At 35.8% G+C, this 27,031-nt stretch overlaps 1 protein-coding gene and 1 long non-coding RNA gene across 3 annotated transcripts in view; both read left to right on the top strand.

The window, feature by feature from the left end:
* The window catches only part of LOC127879383 (FRAS1-related extracellular matrix protein 2-like), a 326,727-nt gene that overhangs the window by 30,574 nt on the left and 269,122 nt on the right, over positions 1-27,031 (top strand). For both annotated transcript variants that reach the window (XM_052426164.1, XM_052426163.1), the window contains exon 2: positions 7,450-7,539. In XM_052426164.1, the coding sequence (XP_052282124.1) occupies positions 7,450-7,539 (90 nt within the window). The remainder of the gene's footprint in view (positions 1-7,449; positions 7,540-27,031) is intronic.
* Positions 11,840-12,731, top strand: LOC127879394 (uncharacterized). The gene is made up of 3 exons (XR_008049044.1): positions 11,840-11,941; positions 12,103-12,401; positions 12,691-12,731. It is a non-coding gene; the product is annotated as an uncharacterized LOC127879394 (long non-coding RNA).

The following is a 27,031-nucleotide window of genomic DNA, read 5'->3' as shown; positions in this document are numbered from 1 at the left end:
AATTAATACGTATAAAATTATGTTTTTTTAATTCACAGGTACGTCTACAATGTGAATGAATATGCGACATGTTAAGCGTTTTGACAAATTAATATTTAAATCATAACACTTATAACACAAGAATAATTGTTCCGTAAAATTTCCAAATGAGAATAATAATTAGTAATCCGAAACACGCTACGATTTTTATGCCCCCGGATCGAAAGATCGGGGGTTATATTGTTTTTGGCCTGTCTGTCTGTCATTGTGTCAGTCAGTCAGTCAGTCAGTCATTGTATGTGTGTGTCACAAAACTTTAACCTTGGTTAAACTTTTATAACTTTTAAAATATTGAAGATAGCAACTTGATAGTTGGCATGCATGTGTATCTCATGGCGCTGCACATTTTGAGTGGCTCAACGTCAAGGTCATCATTCAAGGTCAAAGGTCAAATTTATGGCTTCAAAGCGGCGCAATAGGGGGCATTGTGTTTTTGACAAACACATCTCTTGTTAATGTTAACATGACGTTTACAAATGCTTCCAATATACAGTCATCATGTATATTTCCTGACAAAAGCGCACGAAAATTATGCTGCAATGTACAAGGTCAAGGTATACTCCTGGAAAGCGTGCGTGTATTGATTTTTGATTTTTTTATACAAACTTTGTAACGCAGAGAACATTGAATTATGTTGATTTCGGTTAAAAGTTTCTTTGGTATTTTTTAACAAAATTACATCGCGAATAAGTTGATATTTCCTCCAAAATAATTTCAAATCGAACACGCCGAATCTTTATCGTTGGTATTTTAGTAGAGTAATTATTTTAACAGTAATTGTACTGAAAACTGATTAAAGAAGACATCTGGGTGGAACTGGATTAAGTGTTTGACGTTATGAAAACACGCAAAGCTTGTCTACTGACCTATTGTGTAGAATGCTGTGTGCGGAGTTTTGACAAAAGGAATGTCACTCTGCCGATTTGGTCCATAATTACTGGTAAACAATGTTTTGAATGTCGACGCAACTAGAATACAACTGTGAATATTTAATGCAACTGTCAACTCAATAGTTACCACCTTCTTTTAGCAATCAATGGAATAACCTACCTACAAAGAGAAAATAAATTCATTAGTGAGCAGAGAATTTACTTTGTTCCGACACTTAAAACCATTCCTTATGCATTTGTTGAACGTGTTTACTTGAGTAAGTTATGCGTTCAGACAGGAAGCGACTTTCCTTTGATAACGTCAAACTGTCAATTCACACAGATTTGCGAGACTTTTAATAGGGTCCTCGGTCATTTGTTTACATGTTCAGTATGGAAAAAACACCTGCTAACATGAAAACTTTGGATTAAATTATCAAAATAAAAACAATGCTGCAAACTGTGATTATATTAATTGGTAAGTATCAGTTTAAAGACGTTTTGTTTGTCGTAAATCAATGAGTTTTCTATACAACAACAACTACTTCTACAACCACGTGGGTATTGATCTATCTTGGTTGGTTTTTTTAATTGTATATATATATATATATATATATATATATATATATATATATATATATATATATATATATATATAATTACATGTACTTGTAATAAATGTAATTTAATTTGAAAATCAGGAAGTCAAACAAAGTTAAATAGATCATTATCTCGTTAAACATGGAGTTTCCCCCGCGTTGCCAACGCGGAGGGCAGCCGCGTCGGCTTATCAATTTTGCCGATTGTTAACCGCGGAGTCTCAAATCATGCAAATGCCGCGTATAGTGGGATTGTCTTAATCTCCCTCGGAGATACTGCCCGCGGAGAAGCAAGGGAAATTGGGGAAAACGCGTGGAATGTACAGTACATAGCAAATTTTCTGTTGATTCTTGTATTATCAGATTGCATTAATTTAATAAATTTTATCATGTTTGATCTTTCCAGTAATATTTATTCTAATTTAATTTCAAAATATAATCATAGATAGAGATAAATAAAGTTGTCATTACTTTTTATAATGTCTAGTTACATTTCTCTTTTTATTTTATTGACATGATGTAAATTGAACTCATTTAACTGGAAAAAAAACATGGGTGTATTGTTAACATTTGAAATGATAATAAAAAACAGAAAAGAACATTTCCTGTAATATGGTTGATCATATTGCTAATTTCAATAATAACAATTTTTTGTTCATTATTGTTTCAATTTTATTGGCATTGATAACTAACCATTTCTATCAATTGTAAATTGTCACAGTTTTTGCAATCATTTTAGATTTGCTTAGTTTCATTTTGCTATAATTGAATAATTTGAATGCATAATTAAGGAAAGATATAAATTTATGGTTGAATACTTGAATGAAAGAAACACATTAAAACACAAATAAATAAATAAATTGATGAATAAATAGTCAATGTTTTCAAATTAAATAATTAATTAATAGATAAACAAATAGTCAGTTTTTAGCATAGGTGCGTTTACGCACCTATGCTTATGGTATATACCACATTTCGAAAATCCACATCCATCTGTTGCCCTTTATGAAGCCTTACCTGATCAAAAATCAGACGAAATATCTATTTGATTTAGTATATGGTCATTCTTACAATTTTTTTTTGGAAACGTTTTTCTAACGTTTTCTTCCAAGAATATTGCTGACACCGTTTTTAGTGAATTTTTCTAAGACCGTTTTATGTCAAAAAATCTTCTTATAACCTAAAACAAATTTCGTTCGTAAAACAATTCTATCTGCACTATAAATCTCAATCTCCTACGCAGTGGCCTCCCTTATACTAGAAGTTACTGACCGGGCGAAGCAAGGGAAGTAACTGCTGTGAGGAGTTTCTATAAAAATCTGCATTCAGAAATCTGTATTTAGAACTCAATCTGTTGTGCACGTCTGCATCTAACGCTTACCACAAGTTTTACGACAAATTCTTGACGCAGACGAATAGGGTAGCGTCTATTTTCATTTGTGAAAAGAATAGAGAAAAGAATCGATACAGATATGTCCGTGCTTAAATTTTGAAAGGCTTGGGTAATTATTTTTCATAAGCGTTTCAAACACTGATGTAAATGGAAAGATTATCTATTTAAATAGTCGGTAATTGTTTGAAATTATTGATTTGAGAAATTCGCGGATGGCGATATCGAACTACATTATACCACGTGACGCCATTCTTCCCTGTATCTTGCACCTATGCTTTTAACGCCATCGGCGCTCTCGTTCTGATAATGTACTGCTGGGATGCTTTTGTAGGCCTAACCCAAGATTGCCTGGACAGGCCACTTGGCAGAGCTTGCATACAATTGATGGTGTAACATAAGACACATGCAGAACCCTTCAGGGCAGATTATATGTGAAAAAGCCCTGTATAATCACATACAACGCCTGTTGAATATGTCAGACTAGATAAAAGCTGTGTTGGAGAGTGTGCAGGTTTATAACAGCCTGTCAAAATACCATCTCTCTTGGAATTGGTTACAAAACTGAGGTACCAGCAGTGACAGGTATATCTTAGTATTACCAATGTAAAACCTGCACCTTTATATCTAAATTACTTGATATTATCTGAACAGACGAAAACCTGCATCATGAGGATTATCTTTTTATACCAAACTATCAAAACTTGCAGCTCTATTAAAGATTTTAATGACTGGTGTACCTTTTTACTCTGATATTAGATTTCAGATATGGCTGATATTTAACTTTATACAACTTGTTCTAGAGCTTGGAATCTGGAGGTGGGCTGCAAAGGGATAATGTCACGTAGGGACGGAATGTCAACATGTTCATGTTCCCACACTTAAATAAATTATAGACAAACAGAAAAAAACACACAAAATATGATGTTTGTTTTAAATATCTAGTTTGACTTTTATTAGATGTGGATTGATAAGGTGCTTCTTATGAATGAATATAAGTAATATTAATATACTCTGAAAAACATTCATGAACAGTTCATGAACTGCACAATTCTTGAACTCTGTAGTTCATGAATTTGTAACAGTTCATCCGATTTTTTATGGAACAAACTGCGCATTAATTATCAGTTTATTAAGTGCTATTAGAAGTTAATGAATCATGAATATCCAAAAACGGTTTATGAAAAGATAATCAACTCGTGAACTCATGTTCGCAGGGGATTGGTTTGAATATGAGTGCTAATGTATATAAATCTTTTTGTTATTAATGTTAATTTAATTAATAATCAACAGCAATGTACATGTAGGGATGTTAATGTTATGTTTTTGCGTTGAATTGACTGAAATTGGAAATTATAATTAGGAGATGCAATATTTAAACTTACACCAGACATTCTGTTGTCATTAAAATTCATAATGTAAGCCTAAGGCAATATTTATTTACATTTACAAAATTATGTTCAAGTTTACGCAAGGTAAAAAGTTCATGCATGTACTTCATTAAAGCACTACCTACTATTTTGCATGAAATAAACATAACCCCTGTGTAACGTTTTAGAACTGTTCTATACAATTTCTAGAATTGTACTGGAACAAATGACTAGAAGTGTTCTGGTATCATCCTTAAAATGTTCTAGAATGATTTGAACATTTGTTGAACGTTAAATGAGAATAATTTCAAGAACAATTGTTCTAAAACAGTTCTGAATTTTGTTCTAGAAAAATTATTGAACCATCGTTTTAGAACTATTCCAGAATTGTTCTTGTATAAATTTCCAGAACTGTTTTGGAACAATTGTTCTAGAAATTTTTCTCATTTAACGTTCAACAACTGTTCCTCAATAATTCAAGAACATGTTCAATATGATTACAGAACAGTTCATGGACATCTTCAGAACTGTTCTAGAACAGTTGTTCCAGACTTATTTGAAGCAAACCTTCGGAACTGTTCTAAAACATAGCTGCAAGCGAACTATTCATCAGGATTAACCTAATTACATTACATTGTTAAATAAAGTTTATATAAGAAAATATATAAACTTTATTTAACTACAACAATATACTTCAAATAGTTACAGAATAAGAAAATAAGTATAATATTGTTGACATCAATATTATGTATAAACAATAAGTATAATTAATATATGAAAGAACATTTTAAAGGGAGGAAATTCTCCTAACATACATGGAGGTTATATGTAGAACAATTGTAGCATAATTGTAGACCTTGGTTCTAGACCTGTTCTATATGTGTTCTTATTCCCCATTAGAACTTTTGTAGAACTTACTAACTTGAAATTGAAGTCAAATTATCATTGTCTGCTTTAGTTTATTTTAAATATGTAGAACAATTGTAGAACATGTGTAGACCTTGGTTCTAGACCTGTTCTATATGTGTTCTTATTCCCCATTAGAACTTTTGTAGAACTCACTGGGTTCTTAAAGAGTTCTAAATGTGTTCTAGAACTACATTTCAGAACATTTTAAGAAATTTTATTGAACGTATTTTGTCCTTGTAATGTTCTAAACATGTTCTTGAATGTTATTGGAACAGTTTCAGAACTAAGCCATGTTCCAAAAATGTTCTGGATTTATTCTAGAAAACTGTTTTGGAACAATTCCAGAACATACGTTCTAGAACGTGAATATGGAACATTCTAGAACTGTTCTTGATGTTCTAGAACAGTTCCAGAACCGTTCTGATTTCTAGAACAAATTTTCGCAGGGGAAGTTCAAATGAGAAATATGTAAACACATGCTATTGCTATAATTCATATTCAAGCTATTTAACTGCATTTCAAAGATGTTAACAATATGCAGTTTCAATTCATTATTGAAAAGAAAAAAAAAAGAACAAAGTTGGCTGTTCATGTGAAATTTAGAATTACAGACTGCTTGAAGCAAAATTATTTCTTATACACCATTTGTATGCCTATACATGCTTAAAGGATTAAATAGGATAATTTTATGATCATGCTATAATGTGATCCCAAGTTGCAGAGTACACCATTGCTTGTAGATGCGGTTATGATTGTTTTAGAAGCCCCTGTTTATGAATTCAATACATGCCATATGTTTTTAAGCATTTTAAATTATTTCATGTGTTTATTGACAGAAGTGTATTATTTTTATTATCATTTTATACACTTCTCTCCATAGAGCATTTTTATAGTTTGTCTGAGGCGCACGCTGTTCAGAAATAATTAATTATGCAAGCACCTGCTGTATTGGCTGTGTTTATTGGAGGAAAAACGACGAAACTGTGATTTTATTGATAACATCACAAATGATTATTCCTCATTCAGTAATGTGTAGGAACAGTTTTTCTGTGGCAATTTTATAGTTCGAGATGTCATTTACATTTTCTGAAAAGTTGCTTTTTTCAAAAGCAAATGCTTTTAGTGCATGCATCTTATATTTGAAGTGAAGATTCATTATCTGATCAGTTTATTTTAACACGGTGCCTATACCACGTGACTTTTTAAGATCTGTGTTGGGAGAATAAAGCGCGACCCAGTTAACATTTTTAATGATGTCTTTTTAAATATTTCACCATTTTTAATGGGATAAAGTGGAGAGCCCACTCATTCGTGATATAGGTATCACGATCTTTTTAAACAAACAAGTGTTTTTTCTGCAAAGTGCAACCGCGCATTTGTTATATGAAGTCCCCACACTGATCCGACATTTTTCTAACCGTTCAAACACCCGGTTGCACTTTTCTTAAAAAATACTTATTTGTTTAAAAAGATCATGATACCAATAGAAAACTGTTACGAATGACTTTATCCCATTAAAAATGGTGAAATATTAGAAAGAGATCCTTAAAAATGTTAACTGGGTCGCGCTTTATATTCCCAACACAGATCCAAAAAAGTCACGTGGTATATGCACCGTGTTTAATGTTAAACTATATGTTGAAAATGTTAAACTAAATTAACTGAAAATGTGCTTAATTAAACAGATGCAGAAGAAACATTTAATATCTTGGTTCCAGTTATATCTAAATTATTAATGATAAAGTTGGGTGCAGTGCAGAGATTGAATCGTATATATAACGTTTGCTCTACTGTCCGTTTCATGCTCTCAACTTATTCCATGACAGATTGTCTATCTTGTTCACTAGCTTCAAGCCTTTCTTCAAACAATGTAACCTCTGAAAGTATTGGGCCAATTTTATCAAATAAATGTCCCCTGGATGATGATTCTTTCTCCATTGTTTCACAAATGGTTCCACTACATACCGGTTTGCTGATCAGGGCCTTGTCTTTTCAAAGATGGTACAACATGTAATAGTTATAAGGACTGAGTTTAGAACTTGACACTTTAGTTGTTAATGATAAGACTCTGGTTCAGGGGAAGTCTGCACAGGCTCATTAGGTACGACATGTTCTTCCAAGACTGGGTTTTCGTTTTGAAGAGACTCCCTTTGAACGAAAAATTCCATACAATCAGAAAATGTGGCTCCGAGTCGCTTGTATTGCGACTTTCGTTTATATAGGCTGATAATTTAATTGTGTAATTAATGTACATGTTTTTTTGTTGGTTTCAGACGACATTGATGAAGGGCGGATTCAGTACGTCCTTTACAAGGGGGACAACTCTACCAGGGACAGCTTCTTCTTCAAGGTCATAGACAAAGGTCAGTCATTAAACTTATAAAGGTCATAGACAAAGGTAAGTCAATAGACATAGAGCTTAATAGAAAAAGGTCAGTCAATAGACATAGGGCTTTATAGACAAAGGTCAGTCAATAGACACAGGGCTTTATAGACAAAACTCAGTCAAAAGACATAGGGCTTTATAGACAAAACTCAGTCAAAAGACATAGGGCTTTATAGACAAAACTCAGTCAAAAGACATAGGGCTTTATAGACAAAACTCAGTCAATGGACATAAGACTTTATAGACAAAACTCAGTCAATGGACATAAGGCTTTATAGACAAAACTCAGTCAAAAGACAGGGCTTATAGATGAAACTCAGTCAATAGACATAGGGCTTTATAGACAAAACTCAGTCAATAGACATAGGGCTTTATAGACAAAACTCAGTCAATAGACATAGGGCTTTATAGACAAAGGTCAGTCAATAGACATAGGGCTTTATAGACAAAACTCAGTCAATAAACATAGGGCTTTATAGACAAAACTCAGTCAATAGACATAGGGCTTTATAGACAAAACTCAGTCAATAGACATAGGGCTTTATAGACAAAACTCAGTCAAACGACATAGGGCTTTATAGACAAAACTCAGTCAATAGACATAGTGCTTTATAGACAAAACTCAGTCAATGGACATAGGGCTTTATAGACAAAACTCAGTCAATAAAACTCAGTCAATAGACATAGGGCTTTATAGACAAAACTCAGTCAATAGACATAGGGCTTTATAGACAAAACTCAGTCAATAGACGTAGGGCTTTATAGACAAAACTCTGTCAATAGACATAGGGCTTTATAGACAAAACTCAGTCAATAGACATAGGGCTTTATAGACAAAACTCAGTCAATAGACATAGGGCTTTATAGACAAAACTCAGTCAATAGACATAGGGCTTTATAGACAAAACTCAGTCAATAGACATAGGGCTTTATAGACAAAACTCAGTCAATAGACATAGGGCTCTATAGACAATACTCAGTCAATACAAATAGGGCTTTATAGACAAAGGTCAGTCAATAGACACAGGGCTTTATAGACAAAACTCTGTCAATAGACATAGGGCTTTATAGACAAAGGTCAGTCAATAGACACAGGGCTTTATAGACAAAACTCAGTCAATAGACATAGGGCTTTATAGACAAAACTCAGTCAATAGACATAGGGCTTTATAGACAAAACTCAGTCAATAGACATAGGGCTTAAAACTCAGTCAATAGACATAGGGCTTTATAGACAAAACTCAGTCAATAGACATAGGGCTTTATAGACAATACTCAGTCAATACAAATAGGGCTTTATAGACAAAGGTCAGTCAATAGACACAGGGCTTTATAGACAAAACTCAGTCAATAGACATAGGGCTTTATAGACAAAGGTCAGTCAATAGACACAGGGCTTTATAGACAAAACTCAGTCAATAGACATAGGGCTTTATAGACAAAACTCAGTCAATAGACAGGGCTTTATAGACAAAACTCAGTCAATAGACATAGGGCTTTATAGACTAGGGGTTTTTCTGCACTGTCTGCGCCTCCGGACAACGGAGGCATTCCCAAAGCAAACGGACCCGTTCCCAATCGAATTTTGATTACATATTTCCCAATTCCAAAAAAAAAATTCTTTCAAAATCGTAAAAAGTAAACATAATTTATATCGAAAGAGTGACTTCCCTTCATCCGCGACGTAATTAAGCCTTTAGCGACTCAGATTTTAGCAGGTGTATTTGTCGGATGCATCTGCCAACATTGACAGCGATAAGGTTCGAACTGTTCCGCATTATAACAAGTATATAGAGCCGCACAATACACATTCTAGTCCAAATCTGTAGACGCTTATTTTCAAGCATGGCTTCCCATAACGATAAGTACTACAGCAGTGTTGCATTGGAAAAGGGATCGACATACGGCGGTGTAGATTTGTTGGCTTTGATGGTGCTAATGTAATGAGCGGTGAAGTATCAGGTAAAATGATATAGTCGTTAAATAAATTAATAATGTAGCAGTAAAATTAATGTTTTGTTAAATGTAACTGGCTTGCCTATTGTGGCTATGAGTTGAAGAATCAATTGGAAATAATAACATTTTATTTGTATGTGTAGTTAATTTCTGTCTAATGTTATTTTAAGAAAGCAAAGAAAAATCATGCTGTTACTAGTGTGACTTACTTACCTGTTACCAGTGTTTGTTTTTGAAGACAAAATAACAAATAAAAACATGTTTTTTTGTAAAACCACTTACTTATTTAAGCATGATAAAATTCCCAAATTGACCGTTTCATCGACTCGAAAATTCCCAAAATGGACAATTTTGTCGATAAAAATTCCCAATTTGGTCAGACTCTTTTTCCCAAAATAGGCAGAAAAACCCCTGTAGACAAAACTCAGTCGATAGACATAGGGCTTTATATACAAAACTCAGTCAAAAGACAAAGGGCTTTATAGATGAAATTCAGTCAATAGACATAGGGCTTTATAGACAAAGGTCAGTCAATAGACATAGGGCTTTTTAGGCAAAACTCAGTCAATAGACATAGGGCTTTATAGACAAAACTCAGTCAATGGACATAGGGCTTTATAGACGAAACTCAGTCAATAGACATAGAGCTTTATAGACAAAACTCAGTCATTAGACATAGGGCTTTATAGGCAAAACTCAGTCAATAGACATAGGGCCTATAGGCAAAACTCAGTCAATAGACATAGGTCTTTATAGACAAAACTCAGTCCATAGACATAGGGCTATATTTGGTCACAAGAACATAATTTATGAGTTTTGGGCAAACCGGGTGTAATGCATGTGTAATGCAGGAACAAAATTTAATGCATTAACTGGATTTCCGCTAGGAATAGACTTCCTTTTACAAGAAAATGCCCCTGATAAGCGTGTGCAGACTTCACAGGCTAATGTGTGACAACACTTAACATACATGCATTTAGCCCAGTTTTCTAAGAACACAGCTGACTTGTTAAAAATGCAGTAGATATCAGGGGTTGTTCAGTTAATGTACTGTTTTTGACTGTTTTACCCAGATTTTCAGCTTCACCATTTTAGAAAACACACGCTATACAATGAACTTTGAAAAACAAAAACAAATAATTAAATTTTTTTTTTTTTATTTTGTGTTTCCCAGTGAAAGCAAAGCAATCCTTTGGTTTGACTGTGATATCCTCCCTTATTGTTTCTTTCTTTCTGCATTTATTCATAATTTTGTTTATATTTGATTTTATACTTTATAATTGCACTTGTTTTTAATTCCTAATAAATAAATAAAGCAAATGCATTTTGTTCAATATGTTTTATACTACAAATACAATACAAATAAATTAATATTGCCTTAGTAAGTCTGATTATTGCATGTAAGTTGTTGTAAGCACATGATGCACATAGTTTTGATCAGTTTATCAATTTTGCTCTGTTTAAATATAGCAAGCGAGAGCAATAAAAATAATCAGGACTGTGTATTTTTTTGTTGTTCAAATTGGCGCCTGTATGGGAACCCATTCATAATAAAAACAGTATATATTTTTCCGGAATGGGACATACAAATTTCCAATTTAAGGTTTAAAAAAAAAAATTTAGTTCATCTCCCCCGTAAATTTATTCAACTCACTTTTATTATCAATTTTAAAGTATTTGATAGCAAAAAAAACAGCAAAACTAATTTCCCAATTTTAGCCGATTGGTTTTTTGCCAATCCAAAGGGACCAGGCCAAATGCCCAAAATGGTTAAATTAAAGAAACACTGACAAGAAAATTGGACTGTGTGGATGCAATATAAAAAATTTCATCTTGAAAAAAGTTATTTTATCAAACTTTATCTTTGCCAAAATAATAATGTTTATCTTTGGAAAATTATTATGTATTGATTTATTTCGAAGAAAAAAACTGGTTATTAGATTGGCGAATGTCGGCGGGTGGGCTGGCGGGCGGAACAAGCTTGTCCGGGCCATAACTCTGTCGTTCATTGTCAGATTTTAAAATCATTTGGCACATTTGTTCACCATTATTAGACGGTGTGTCGCGCGAAAGAATTACGTGGATATCTCCAAGGTCAAGGTCACAATTTGAGTTTGAAGGTCAAAAATGGCCATAAATGAGCTTGTCCGGGCCATAACTTTGTCGTTCATTGTCAGATTTTAAAATAATTTGGCACATTTATTCACCATCATTAGAAAGTGTGTCGCCTACAAGAATTACATCAATATCTCCAAGGTCAAGGTCACAATTTGAGTTTGAAGCTCAAAAATGGCCATAAATGAGCTTGTCCGGGCAATTCTTTGTGATTCATTTTGAGATTTTAAAATCATTTGGCACATTTGTTCACCATCATTAGACGTTGTGTCGCGCGAAAGAATCACGTCGATTTCTCCAAGGTCAAGGTCACAATTTGAGTGTGAAGGTCAAAAATGGCCATAAATGAGCTTGTCCGGGCCATTACTATGTCATGCATTGTGACATTTAAAATCATTTGGCACATTTGTTCACCATTATTGGACGGTGTGTCGCACGAAAGAATTACGTCAATATCTCCAAGGTCAAGATCGCCACAACTAAAAATAGATTGATTTTGAAACAACTATGTAACTATGAACAATCAGTAACAATGCACATTTTGATTTTGAGTTGTCTCTCTTTATCAGCCTTTTTTTATGCCCCCCTTCAAAGAAGAGGGGGTATATTGTTTTGCACATGTCGGTCGGTCCTTCGGTCGGTCCGTCCACCAGATGGTTTCCGGATGATAACTCAAGAACGCTTAGGCCTAGGATCATGACACTTCATAGGTACATTGATCATGACTGGCAGATGACCCCTATTGATTTTCAGGTCACTAGGTCAAAGGTTAAGGTCACAGTGACTTGAAATAGTAAAATGGTTTCCGGATAATACTCAAGAACTCTTAGGCCTAGGATCATGAAACTTCATAGGTACATTGATCATGACTGGCAGATGACACCTATTGATTTTCAGGTCACTAGGTCAAAGGTCAAGGTCACAGTGACTTGAAATAGTAAAATGGTTTCCGGATGATAACTCAAGAATGCTTACGCCTAGGATAATGAAACTTCATAGGTACATTGATCATGACTGGCAGATGACCTCTATTGATTTTCAGGTCACTAGGTCAAAGGTCAAGGTCACAGTGACTCGAAACAGTAAAATGGTTTCCGGATGATAACTCAAGAATGCCTACGTCTAGGATCATGAAACTTCTTAGGAACTTTGATCATGACTGGCAGATGACCCCTATGATTTTCAGGTCACTAGGCCAATGGTCAAGGTCACAGTGACAAAAAACGTATTCACACAATGGATTCCACTACAACTGACAGCCCATATGGGAGGCATGCATTACAAACAGCCCTTGTTTTCTAATTGAAATCAAGGTCAATTTTACACAAGTTGACAATACACATTTTGAATTGTCTCCCTTTATCAGACTTTTTTCAACTGAAAACCTGTTTTTGTGACAATTTTGTCCCTTGTTCAAAGATAAACTCATTCAATGCTACATATTGCTATTGTCAACAGGACCCAAGGAATTGTGCAAATGACATTTGTAACTGACCAAAGATATCTGATCAAAACCATGTTTGCACAATGCTTGGGTTATTCAAGACAATCTTTCATTTCTGGAAGTGCTGGAATATCTCTGTCCCAGTATTGACACCCTCACAGCCACAAAGTCTAAGAAAGATGCCACTATACAAATGCAGAGGTTATCTTGCCTGACAATCATGAATTTATTTGTATAAAGATTTCTGTCTGTACCAGAACAAATTTGCTTTTATTGACATCTTGTCTAGAATATACATTGTTGAAGAAAGTGGGAATGGCCATGGCTCACATTTGATTTCCTCTTATTCATCTGACATTAATTAAATCATAAAACAGAAGATCATAATGACTTACTGGTAGATGCAGGTTCTAAATGTGTGATGCCCTCTGGTTAGCTACAGTGGCCTTGATCTGGGAAAACTGGGCTTAATGCATGTAGTAAAATGGGGCATCCATCAGGGAGAACACTTTCTGCTGTTATGGAATTTTTCATTTTAAGGACATCTGTGCTGAACAAATACTCATTAAAGGTGGAAAAGTGTAATCCCTGATAAGCCTGTGCCTTGAATACACAGGCTAATCTGGGATGACACGTTATGCACATACATTTAAGCCCTTTTTCCAAGTACACGGCTCATATGTTGAAGCATAGCTCTGGATGTTATAGCAAACATGACAGCAATGAATCACAAATATTGTTGAGTTTCGAATAAACAGGATTAATTTTGAGAACACTGTAAACTTAAGTGTTTATGAAACAGTAGAAAACTACCTTTTTAGAAATTTTTATTAAATTAGAAATGGAGGAAGTGCTAAAGAAGTCAGCATGAATGGGATGATAAATTCATTATTAATAATGTATTCACACCTCACTTGAGAAGTACATGAATGTTAACCAACTGGGGTGCCCAAATGAATATTTGTAAGACATTTGACACTGCTTGACCTACAGGTATCATTGGGCAGTCATTCATCTCTGCCTGTAGAAAGCTTGATGGTCATTTGTCAAGATTAAATGGACATTACCCACCGACATTAACTGGACCATTAACTTTGAAATGCATCACTTGGTGATAAAAGTGACACATATAAACTGTGAAGTAAATTTTTGTACTACAACAACTGCTACTGTTAATGATGCTACTGCTTCTGCTGCTACAGCTGCTGCTATTGTTACTGGTACTGCTGCTGCTACTGCTACAACAACAACTTCTACTACTATTCAACAACAACACTACTACTACTCAACTACTACTACTACTGCTGCTGCTGCTCTTACTACAACTACTTCTACTACTACTACTAATAATAATACTTCTACTTACTACTACTTCTACTACTACTACTACTACTACTACTACTACTACTACTACTACTACTACTACTACTACTACTACTACTACTACTACTACTTCTACTACTACCACTACCACTACTACCACCACCACCACTACTACTACTACTACTACTACTACTACTACTACTACTACTACTACTACTACTACTACTACTACTTCTACTACTACCATCACTACTACTACTACAGCTACTACTACTGCTACTTATAATAATAATGATAATGCTTTTGATGGTTAATTAAATCCTCCTTCGACTGAATCATAATTTTAAAAACACTTATTGTATTGTTTATTATACATTTAATAATGTTACCACTGCTTAATTTGATTAGGGTAGCAGTGTTTTTTTTTCCGTCTTTAGCAAGGCCTTATATAGGCCCTTCCCCCAAGAGAAAGGCTTTGGGACACCTTCCCATTTCTTAGTTTTGTGGGAGGCCAGGCCCTTAACCAAACAGCCCTGGGAGGTGTTTTTAATGAATATTGATAACTGTAACAAAAACTTTTTTGTATTTATAGAGAAGACTGGTTCAGTGACATCTGGTTTTCATTTCAAGTGAAAAATATATTTGTGACAGAAACTTTACAGTGCAATGTGTCAGTAATCAATATGATTTATATCCTATAGTTATGTGGCAAGTATTTTACCATTGGTTGGTAAAGGCTAATTACAAGATATTTTCAAATAAATGTCTGAGCATATCATGGGTACCAGTATCTAACATTGTGTGGTATGGACAGTGTGTGAGATGATGAACAGGAAGTGTCATTGGAACGAGGTACTAATGAATCCAGTCTGCTATCACCCTCAGGTCTGTTGGAAAACTTTGGGGGATGGGGGTGGGAGGGGGGTTGTATTGATGTTGGCATTGTGTGGATAGGATGGAGTTGGTGGTGAATTTGCCATAGCGCCAGGATTTCTTGTGGTACAACCATACTGTGATGCATGTATAGGCCTCAGAAGGATAGTCAGTTGAGGTATTTATCTCTGAATTTCCTCCTTGTGTTTGGATGATCAGGGGTAGGGTAGGGTGATATTTCAGGGAGCCAGACTATTTTCCATAAAGCCAAGTTCTATGCAGACTCATTGAAGAGGTGCTGGGGCAACTGGATGTTGATGGAGGGGGTGGTCCCATACCAGAGGTCCTGGGGCAACTGGATGTTGATGGAGGGGGTGGCCCCATACTAGAGGTGCTGGGGCAACTGGATGTTGATGGAGTGGGTGGTCCCATACTAGAGGTGCTGGGGCAACTGTATGATGGAGGGGGTGGTCCCATACTAGAGGTGCTGGGGCAACTGAATGTTGATGGAGGGGGTGGTCCCATACTAGAGGTGCTGGGGCAATTGGATGTTGATGGAGGGGGTGATCCCGTACTTTTGATGATTGATACCCACCTTTCCCCCCAAACGCACACATACACAAAAAAATCTCTAAATCACAAAGCAGAAATTTAAAACACCCATAAAATACAACAATAACATTAGCGCTGTAAATTTAGCCCTGCAATATGCATTTTCCATTCTATTGATGACCTTCAATCATTTAATTAATAAAAGACATAATATATATTTAAATTAAGTAATTATTATAAGTTTTTTTGCCATATTTACTCATCACTCATGTGGAAATACCCTGACAATGCGTCTTGTTCTGTGCAAGTGTTTATTTACTTTCATTAAAAATCGCCTGCTCTTAAAATAATTACTTCATAGATTTTTTAGTTAAGCATTCAATCAATCAAAAGCATGCGGCATGTTAATTTACACCCTGCTTTTTGAAGGTTTTATTGTCAGGAAGGATTGCAATCCTGACAAAACATCAATCAAGTCTCCCCAACTGCAGATATAAAGGCCCTAATTAGTATGAACACCTTTAGAATTACAATCTGGTTGTACAGTTTAAATGAAGGAACACAAGGTAGTGCAAATTATAGATGTGATCATTAATGCTGTCAAAGTGGTTTTCCCTATTTTTCAATGAATGCCTATTAATTTACACTGCACTTAATGCCTCTATTAATTACAAAAGGCCTTTCATGAAGTTTGGTTTTTAGACTTATTCTTGGTTGTTATTGAAAACCAGGTGAGTGCATATTTAAAAGCTGCATTATCTTAGTTGATAATGACAAATAAAGCAGATAATATCAAATATAAATATACTGTTGTTTTCTGTTAACAGGCATAATAGAACCAGCTACCTCATAACTGCATTGATAATTAAACAAGGACAGTTTATGGGTAGCCGCAAAATGATGCTTAATTACAGAAACAAAGACAGTATTTTACCAGAGATTTGTCAAACGCTTATACCAAATGAGTCAGTCACTAGGAGGAAATGGTATCACCTCCTAGCCTGAGATCCTGTTGCAATATTGAATGAGATGTTTGACAATTCTGTAAAGGAATGATTTGATTTAGAAGAGGTTTAGAACATGTTTAAACTGACTGTTTCATCCTACTCTGTATAATTATTAAAAATGCTTGAGAATTGTGGTATATTTCTCCATAACCTCCTAGAAAACAATGCTAAAAACAATAAAATAGCTTTTGGCAGACGTTTTATGATCTGGAACACAAGAAGCATGCATGGACCTATATCATCCATGCCAGTGAATGCTTGACTGTGCAATCTCAGAAGTCAGGTGTTCATGACTTGACATGGGCGGCCTGGGTGTTGGTTTGTCTCGGAGTTGGGGGACCGTGGCACGACAAAACATGAGGTTGGCAGGTACCTGTATGCTTGCAGCCAAACAATAATGCTGCCATGGCAGAATCCATCATTGAAACAAAAATAAGAAATAGTTGCAGCATGTTCTAGAAAAATACATATTGAAAGATTTGTGGCTTGCTGCGGTAAAATGCTCTGGGCAAGAAGCACTGGCTAATCTTGGATGAAACTATGAACTCGCATTAATCCGACTTTTGCTATAACAATTAGGCTCGTATTGTGCTGCTATAACAATTAGGCTTGTATTGTGCTGCTATAACAATTAGGCTCGTATTGTGCTGCTATAACAATTAGGCTCGTATTGTGCTATTGTTGAAACACACAAACAGTTAATTTTGCAGCATCTTGTAGTTTTATACATGTTTAGATTTCTTTGATGGATATTATTTTGTTGAAGACATTTTCAGCATATCCTTTTTATGTTACAATTTTCTTCTTGATTTGTCTACATAACTTTCATAGTATACTTATGATATATCTTAGATTGCAAAGAAACATTTTTCACAGGGTTATCTTCATAAAACAACAAAGCATGGATTTAATTCTTTTTTTACACCCATAATACTGATACAGTTATTATATCTGTGGGTACAAACTGGTGTAGATTTTGTTTTCTACTGAAATGACAAGGTGTGAAAGAAAGCTCAGCTGGGTATAGTATAGTTTTGCAAATAAATAGGAGACTGCTTAATCCATTATCTGTAATGGTATACCCTTCATTACCCCGGACTCCCCTTTGTTATTGGGACAGCAGCAATATGGAAGCGATAATTGATAAATATGCTACCGCCTTCATCTATACTGGTAGTTATTGAAAAAATAATGAATTATTGGCTAGTTATGTTTCTCAGTAATTTGGCAAGATGAAGATAATGAAGTGAGTTATGTGGTGGGATTGCTGCCACAAATATGGGGCTTAATGTGAACACAACATGGGAACTGTAAAGAGGGAAGCCATTTTAGGAAACATGACACCTTTGGGCTGTTGTGATTGTATATATTATATTCCCAACATCAGGGAATTTATGGAAAACTATTTAAGACTTTCTTGTGAAATTCTGATCTGTTTTCTTAATAAACAATTCAATGTTTTCTTAGAGTTTGATCCCTGGCCTATCTGTTTTTGAAGGAATTTGGTTAATGGGGAGAAAGAGAAGTTACTTTTATCAATCTTCACTTCAAAATAAAATATCATTTCGAATGTTCCAAATGATATTTAATTGATCATAGATCAAGTTTAGTTGCTTGTGGCATGACAATTGTTTCTTCACATTATCTAAAGAGGGCTTTTACCAGAGGATCATATACATTGGGTTAGTCTTGATTGAAGTAAGACCCCTACACAATTTTGGGTTTCAAATATCTTACTAATATTATGACATGCCATATTGAAATAATTTCTTACCAACTGCACATATTGAAGGCATGGCTTCAAGAGGCAGACAGGGTTTTACAAATATCTAATGTTATTTTTGCAAATTAGATAGTACATAGGCTTGTTATCATAAAGCAGATATATTTATCAACAAACTGACCACAGTTGTGCCTTCCACTGCAAGCTGGGCAAATGTTTCCTGTCGATCTCTCAACACCCTGCCTCCTGGAGGCCTATCACCAGTGTTGATTGGGTCAGCATGGAAGTGTTGGGCATCTGGTGGATTAAATCCTGGGTTGCCATGACATTGGTGTTCACACTTTTAAAACAAGCATTCATTTTGTTTGAGAAACTTGACCATAAATGATTGGTATTTGATAGGTAGTAAGAAATGCTTTCTCATAATCACAACATAAGTATAACAAAGACCTCTCTGTACATGATGCTTGTTTGGCCCTTCAAGTTGAGCATTTTGTTATTTTATTGTCCCCTACCTGTTTCACCGGAGGGGACTTATGGTTTGCTCTCTGTGTGTCCGTCAGTCCGTGTGTCTTGTCAGTTCGTGAGTCTGTCACACTTTTCTGGATCCTGCGATAACTCTTTAAGTTCTTAATATTTGTTCATAAAACTGGCAACATGGATAGATGGCAATATGGACACTATGCACGGCATTTCATTTTGTTCCTATGTCAAAAATTCTGGTTGCTATGGCAACAAAAAAAATAAAAAAATCTGACAATGGTGGAGCCGGTAGGGGACATATATTGCTTGGCAATAGTCTTGTTTAAGATGCCAAGGCTTTAAGCTTCAAATATGTTTGCTGATTTTAAGGGTCTGTCTTTTGAATCCTAATGTTGCTTGTTGCTCACTGACATCTTGAGACATAATGGCATCATAGCTGCTGTCCTCAAGATAAGAACGGCAGGGCCTCGTCCCATTATTCATATAAATTAGTATGATAGCAGGTCCCTATGGCATAGTGGGTATGGTGTCCACCTAGCAACCAAGAGGTCACAGTTCGCTTTGGCGTAATCATTTAGGTGTCCCCCTAGCGATTGGGAGGTTAAGGGTTCGATCCCCACAGGGGGAGCATTCTTTAAATCTTCCCCAAAGAAACCAAGTACTGGTTAAAAGCCCAGGAAACAGACTAGAGAGCGTTTCTATAAGCCTGGACTTTCCATGCTATGGAGCTAAAATAAATAGGTTTAACTAAATTAAGAGGTCAAAGGTTCAATGCCCACTGCAGGAAAGCATTCAATAGCGTTTCAATAAGCATAAGGCTTTGATGCAATCAGCCTAAATAAATAGGTTTTAACTAAATTATTATCTAGCAGTGCTGGGACACACTTCGAACCCTCTCATAATGCAGCATATGGTGCCAAATAACCTTACAAATTGTGAAATACAGACACATACAGTCATGAACCTCCTTCAAGGGGTATATTCCCAACGTGCCAGGGTGTTTAGCCCTGTCATTCCCCTGGTCCATTCCCAACATGCCATGATTGCTAGCCCTGTCATTACCCAGGTCCATTCCCAACATGTCATGGTGTTAAGCCCTGTCACCCTCTGGTCCACTCCCAACATGCCATGGTTGCTAGCCCAATTCAGTCCACTGGTCCATTCCCAATATGTCATGGTAGCTAGCCCTGTCAGTCCACTGGACCATTCCAAACATTTCATGGTGTTTAGCCCTGTCATTCCCTTGGTCTATCCCCAACATGTCATGGTTGCTAGCCCTGTCAGCTCACTGGTCCATTCTCAACATGCCATGGTTATTGGCCCTGTCATTCCCCTGGTCCATTCCCAACATGTCATGGTTGCTAGCCCTGTCAGTCCACTGGTCCATTTCCAACATGTCATGGTTGTGAGCCCTGTCAGTCCACTGGTCCATTCCCAACATCATGGTTGCTAGCCCTGTCAGTCCACTGGTCCATTCCCAACATGTCATGGTTGCTAGCCCTGTCAGTCCACTGGTCCATTTCCAACATGTCATGGTTGATAGACCTGTCAGTCCACTTGTCCATTCCCAACATGTCATGGTTGCTAGCCCTGTCAGTCCACTGGTCCATTCCCAACATGTCATGGTTGCTAGACCTGTCAGTCCACTGGTCCATTCCAAACATGTCATGGTTGCTAGCCCTGTCAGTCCACTGGTCCATTCCCAAGATGTCATGGTTGCTAGCCCTGTCAGTCCACTGGTCCATTCCCAACATGTCATGGTGTTTAGCCCTGTCATTCCCATGGTCCATTCCCAACATGTCATGGTTGCTAGCCCTGCCATTCCCCTGGTCCATTCCCAACATGTCATGGTGTTTAGCTCTTTCATTCCCTTGGTCCATTCCAAACACGTCATGGTGTTTAGTCCTGTCATTTGACTGGTCAATTCCCAACATGTATTGGTTGCTAGCCCTGTGATTCCCCTGGTCCATTCCCAACATGTCATGGTTGCTAGCCCTGTCATTCCCCTGGTCCATTCCCAACATGTCATTGTGTTTAGCTCTTTCATTCCCCTTTCCCGTTCCAAACATGTCATGGTGTTTAGCCCTGTCATTCCCGTGGTCCATTTCCGCCATTCCCTTGGTCCATTCCCAACATGTCATGGTGTTTATCCCTCTCATCCCACTGAGCGATCCCTTACCAATGCCTGCAGATCCCTGATTGGATTGTCTGATGACAGATATTTCAAATCTCTGTTAGGACAAGCCAAACCTCTCTTTGACCTTGTCTGAAGACCTTAGTGCTGGAAGTTGGGTATCTCATGTGGCAAATGATTATCTCTGTGATGTACATGATTGGGACAGATGGTTTATGGTAAACATATCTGCAAAGTTGCAAAAGATTGGTAAACATTATTAATATTTTATGCAATGCGAACAGATATTTATGAAACTGTCATGTTGTGTATGTTGTTGTGTCTATTTTCTCAACTAGTTCATACACAAAAGAAGTAAAGAAAAATATTCAGGTCTTACACTAACTGGTACAATATTGATTGATATTATATTTAAAAAAACACTTTATTTCTTGATTATTAAATATAAGTTTGGATTTGGCACATGGATAATCAATCACCATTTATTTTCAACAACCAACAGCAAAACATGCATGGGATAAATTAACCATGGCCAACCATATAGATGCCTGAGGTAAACTCATATTTATTTCACATTTGGCCTAAATTTCACATTTGTTCTTCCCTAAAATGATCATTGTACTTGAATTATAAAAATAATTATGTTCTCCCAATTTTGACACTGCTGTGATTGAATCAATCTGGCTACCAGAAACCCTTTGTGTAAATCACACACCATTTGCATATCTGACCACCAATGCTTTTCACTTTTTGTGCTTCACAACACCATTTGCATATCTTGTATAGTGCTTGACACCTTGCTGATGAATATAGCACACTTTGAATACCTTATTTATTAGTTAGAAACTTTTAAGAAAATTACTTTTGACATTTTCACCTGTAAGATGATATAGAATGAATCCACTTGATTGTTTGGCCATTCCTTTTTTGCCTGCCTGGCATGTCAAATGTTTAAAGAAAGCAGACATTGAGTAGATAAGCCTTGATCTATATGCTCTCCAGGTTTCCTTTATTTCATAAGCCCATCTATCTATTAATTCTATCATGGGTTTTGGTCAGACCACCAAGTTGCGTGTAACCTATCTGTGAAAGAGATCAGATAGTGTGTAGCCTCACACAGTGGGAGCCCATTGTTGGCCAAAAGTCTTGGTATGTGGGCTCCATCTATGCTGAAAGAGGATCGTTCATTCCTTAATTGATAACCTGGGGTAACAATGTATTGGGAGGGGTGACTTAAACTGATTACACCTGATCAGAGATTTCTTGTATCTTACTTAAAATGAGAAAAGGTGTAATATATCAAGATAAACATGAGCAAGAAATTATAACAACATAAATATGATTGTTTTATCTGTACTTGTGTCAGATGTGATATATTTTGAAATGAAAAAAACAGGTGAGTGACTCTTAAAAAGTCAAATAATGTGATAAGCATCTTTAACTGGACATTCAGTCTTGATTCCCAGATGTAAGAAGAGAAGACATGCTATGTAATAGGAAATACCAGGAAATCATAGAATAACAGCATTCAGTAGTTAATGTACAGAAAGCAATTATATTTTGTGGTATCTGGTTTAAATTGTTCTGGGAATAGGAGTTTTTGTTATTTAAAAAAAATGTATATGTTGTGTGTGCGGGTGTGCGTGTGTGCGTGTGCATTTTTGCATTTTGTTTTGTTTTTGTTCATTTCTTGTTAAAATATGTTGTCATCATGTGCCTTATATGGCTAAGGATTGCAACACCTTCCTATTAAAATTTAAAACTACATTACTGTTCTTTTCAATAACCTACATGCCTTAATACAAAGACACATAAAAATAATGTCAGCTTTTTTTGTGATAGCCAAGGTATATAACTAAACATGATGGATCAAGCTCGAAAAAAGAACACATAAGCACACAAAAAAACATGCAAACAAATCTTATTTGAGTGATTAACCAGGTTTTTAACCAGGTTTTCCGAAGGAAAAAACTGGTTATTAGATTGGCGAATGCGGGCGGGCTGGCTGGCTGGCTGGCTGGCTGGCTGGCTGGCTGGCTGGCTGGCGGGCTGGCGGGCGGGCGGAACAAGCTTGTCCGGGCCATAACTTTGTCGTTCATTGTGAGATTTTAAAATCATTTGGCACATTTGTTAACCATCATTAGACGGTGTGTCGCGCGAAAAAATTACGTCAATATCTCCAAGGTCAAGGTCACACTTTGAGTTCAAAGGTAAAAAATAGCCATAAATGAGTTTGTCTGGGCTATAACTATGTCATTCATTATGAGATTTAAAAATCATTTGGCACATTTGTTCACCATCATGGGACGGTGTGCCGCACGAAAGAATCACATCAATATCTCCAATGTCAAGGTCGCAACGACTAAAAATAGATTTATTTTAAAACAAATTTACAAAGGGGGTTAATTTTGTTTGTTCATTTCAAAAGTTCAGTTTGAGTTGTCTCCCTTTATCAGAATTTTTTTCACAATGAAAACCTGGTTTTGTGACAATTTTTGTCCCTTGTTTTAACTGTAATATGGTCAAGCTGATTTTGTAGGTACACCTCCAAAAGGGCTAATGTCTCCAACCGAGAACTTTAATTGCGTAGGATTTTTTCCATCCATGAAGCCTATGTTTGTGTAACTAAAGAGTTTATATGTATGTAAATTTATTTCATAATTGACTTGAATTCTGGTATATGTGTTTATTTTTGTAAAAATATAAAGTTTAAAATATAAAAAAATAAAAAGGAGATTGTAATGAGCTCATAATGGCTACAAAGAGTGATGGCAAAATTCTAGACTTCTGTCTGTTCTCTGCAGTCTGCTATGTGATTACAGTCCACTCTCGTTATCTCGAAGTCGGCGGGAACAAGAAAAAATATCGAGATAACGAGAGTTCGAGATATCCGATTAGGCGTTTTCAAAGAAAAAATGAGACGAAAATTTACCTTGTTTTTAACACCTAAATACCTGCTAAGTGGTCTTACTAAAGCCGTCACCATGTGGCATAATACTCTCTACCTGATATATGCGCGTTTTTACGAGGTACGATTAATTTTGCTATTTAAATGCTTAAAATGACGTTTTTAAGTATTACAGAGTTGCATGAACACATGCGGTTATAATTTTTCTAAACTGTCGAGTAAACATCCGGTAATGTTGCTATTTAAAGTTATGATGCAATTGACGTCCAATCAAGACGAGGGTTTGAACTGTACATGCACATTTTGTAGTTCGAAATGCTAAGTTCAATCGATTATTAGTACAGGATCAAATAAAAATTAAAAGCCATTTTGAGTCTTGTCTTTATTATCTTTATTACTCAACATCCCCAGATCTACATACAGGCTGTGTATTATTTGCAGTTAACTGATGTTTAAGTGACAGTTTAAGTGACAGGCCTTACTCAAGTGTTAAGGGCTAACGACACTACACACGTGCGATCATTGATGCAATTAACGGATCAATTTCCTACCGCACAGTATCGTGAGCAGCCGGGCGAAGCGGGGCGGTGAAGAATCAAAGAAATTTGTTCTCACCTTTTGCCGACACTGGAACAGTTATTCGCACTTCGAGACAAACCACAGTAAATACCTGTAAAAGCGGGACTCGGGACAAAATTTTATATCGAGATATCGAATTATTCGAAATAACGAAAATCGAGATATGCGATGTTTATTTATATAGATAAAGAAGAAAAAAAGTTGGGACATTGAACTTACTTCGACATATCGAGAATATCGAGATATCCAATGTCGATATAACGAGAGTGGACTGTATTTACATTAGAGGATGATATATTTGCATGATAGATGGGAGTTACTTACGGACACAATCCTTGGGCTTGTTTTCTTAATAGCGGGCACTTGGGTTTCCATACCCTGGGAGCCATTGTGTCGGCAGGTCATTTCTCTTGACTCATTAGTCCTATATAATGAATAATACAGTCTAAGTTATTTTTGTGGTTCATTCTCCATTGAAAATCTGTCAGTTCAGCCGTTAATGGCTTAGAAAATGTGAAAAACATTGCTGGGTTTTACAAACTAAGGTAGCAACATGGGGCTGATGTTGCAAAATCATAAAAGTGACACATTTATAGGAGCAAGAATGTATTACAGAACACCCATGAGTCCAGACATTATAAGGCTGAGAATAATTTGTGTTTATGAGAAAGCAAGCAACATTAAATGCTTGTAAAACAAAAGGCAAACACTTTGCAGGTTGTGTTTTAGCATCTCAATGTATGCTAGACATATGGATGCTTCAAGGTTTGATTCCCAGTGGCAAAATGTTGTTTGTATTATGAAATTGGTTTTAGTTTTTCTCAGAAACTGCAATCTTGATTGGTGTCAGTGGTATCAATATCCTTGAGGAATTACATGGTGTGGTATGCAGTGTTGATCAATCTAGTGTGGGTGATAATGCTCAAACTCAATAATGGATAATGATTAAAATTTACATTTTCAGAGTTGAATACATTTGTGTTAGGAAGATTGAGGAAACACATATTATTTTTTTAGTCTGTACATTTAATCTCTCTGTCTGTCTGCTAGAGCTTTCCTACGGGTTAGGTATTGTGCAGTTGTCATGTTTATAGACCCTTTCATACAGAGTTTGACTGTTTAGGCTAATCATGGTGAGACTTTTCCCTTTTATGACAGTTTCTCTTAAAAATATCACTTTAAACAAAAAACCATTCAAGCGAGAATTGTTGTCCCAGATCTCAAATATGTTACTGCAAGTCATACACACAGCCATGAGCAACTGTTCCTCAGCATCTTGAATCATTCTGCTCCTGAAAAGAGATATTATTGACATGAGGAAATGCAGTGACCACTCATGCATGCACAAACTGTGGCAGCTGTTGGTACCAAAGGTGTTGAAAATCTGCAGAATTCATGAGGCGTGTCTGATCCATACCATGTGACTTGTGTGACAGGTGATGAGGAAACAGGACTGTTTCAACTGCAACTCATCAATATTACTTGTCAACAGGGACTTGTTTTGTTTTTCAATAAAGTCTGCATGAGTTGTTGTGGAGGAATTAAATGCTTGTCATTTTGGGTGGTAGAACTATGAATATCCGAGCACACAGACTGGGTGATTTATGGGCATTCATCATTATAACTGATGATCACTTAACATGCAGTTGTGTGTGTTGTGTGAAGATGATAAATGACAAACAGACAGATATTGCCACTGTGCTTGACCATTTATGAATTATGATGAATATGAAATGTCATAAACTAAGACATGGTCTTCAAATGATCTTATCTGCTTTGTTCATTATATTTAAATATGAGAAAATTATATATTGAGAGCATAATTAAAAAGACATGCAGTGAAATAAAACGGCAAATGTTTTAAGACTATACATTTATTGAAAAATGACTGAAATGGCGTTATAAATTTTATTAAAAACTCTCCAATACAGAAATACAAAAAAATCTGAACTTGAAGTCAGAAATTTATTTGTTTAAAAAGACTTGCAGGAGCATTTACTCTCTTTTTTAAACTGGTCTAACTTATATCTGAAGTGGTTTTCAAAAATATGATTAAAATATTCAGGAATTTCATTGAAAAAAAGTATGTATGGCTTCTGCATAAGATACAAAGAATAAGTGAGCCTATGTTAGTCTCTAATAATTAATATCATAATTTGATAATAAGCCCTTATGACACTTGCATTTCTTGTGATTGTTCAAGTGGTCTAGAATTCCTGGTATGCCACTCATGGAAACTATGTTGGTGGTACACTCTTCAAAAGGGGGAGAATGTGCCAGAAAAATGAGACCAGTGCAAGTCACTGTCTGAGGGGGATTCTAGACTATTGTTTAGACTATCACTGTCTTTAAGGTGTCAGCAACAAGTGAAG

Source organism: Dreissena polymorpha, chromosome 4 (assembly GCF_020536995.1).
Source record: "Dreissena polymorpha isolate Duluth1 chromosome 4, UMN_Dpol_1.0, whole genome shotgun sequence".
Lineage (NCBI taxonomy): Eukaryota > Metazoa > Mollusca > Bivalvia > Myida > Dreissenidae > Dreissena > Dreissena polymorpha.
Note: the sequence above shows the minus strand (reverse complement) of the source record. Positions and strands in the feature narration are given on the sequence as shown.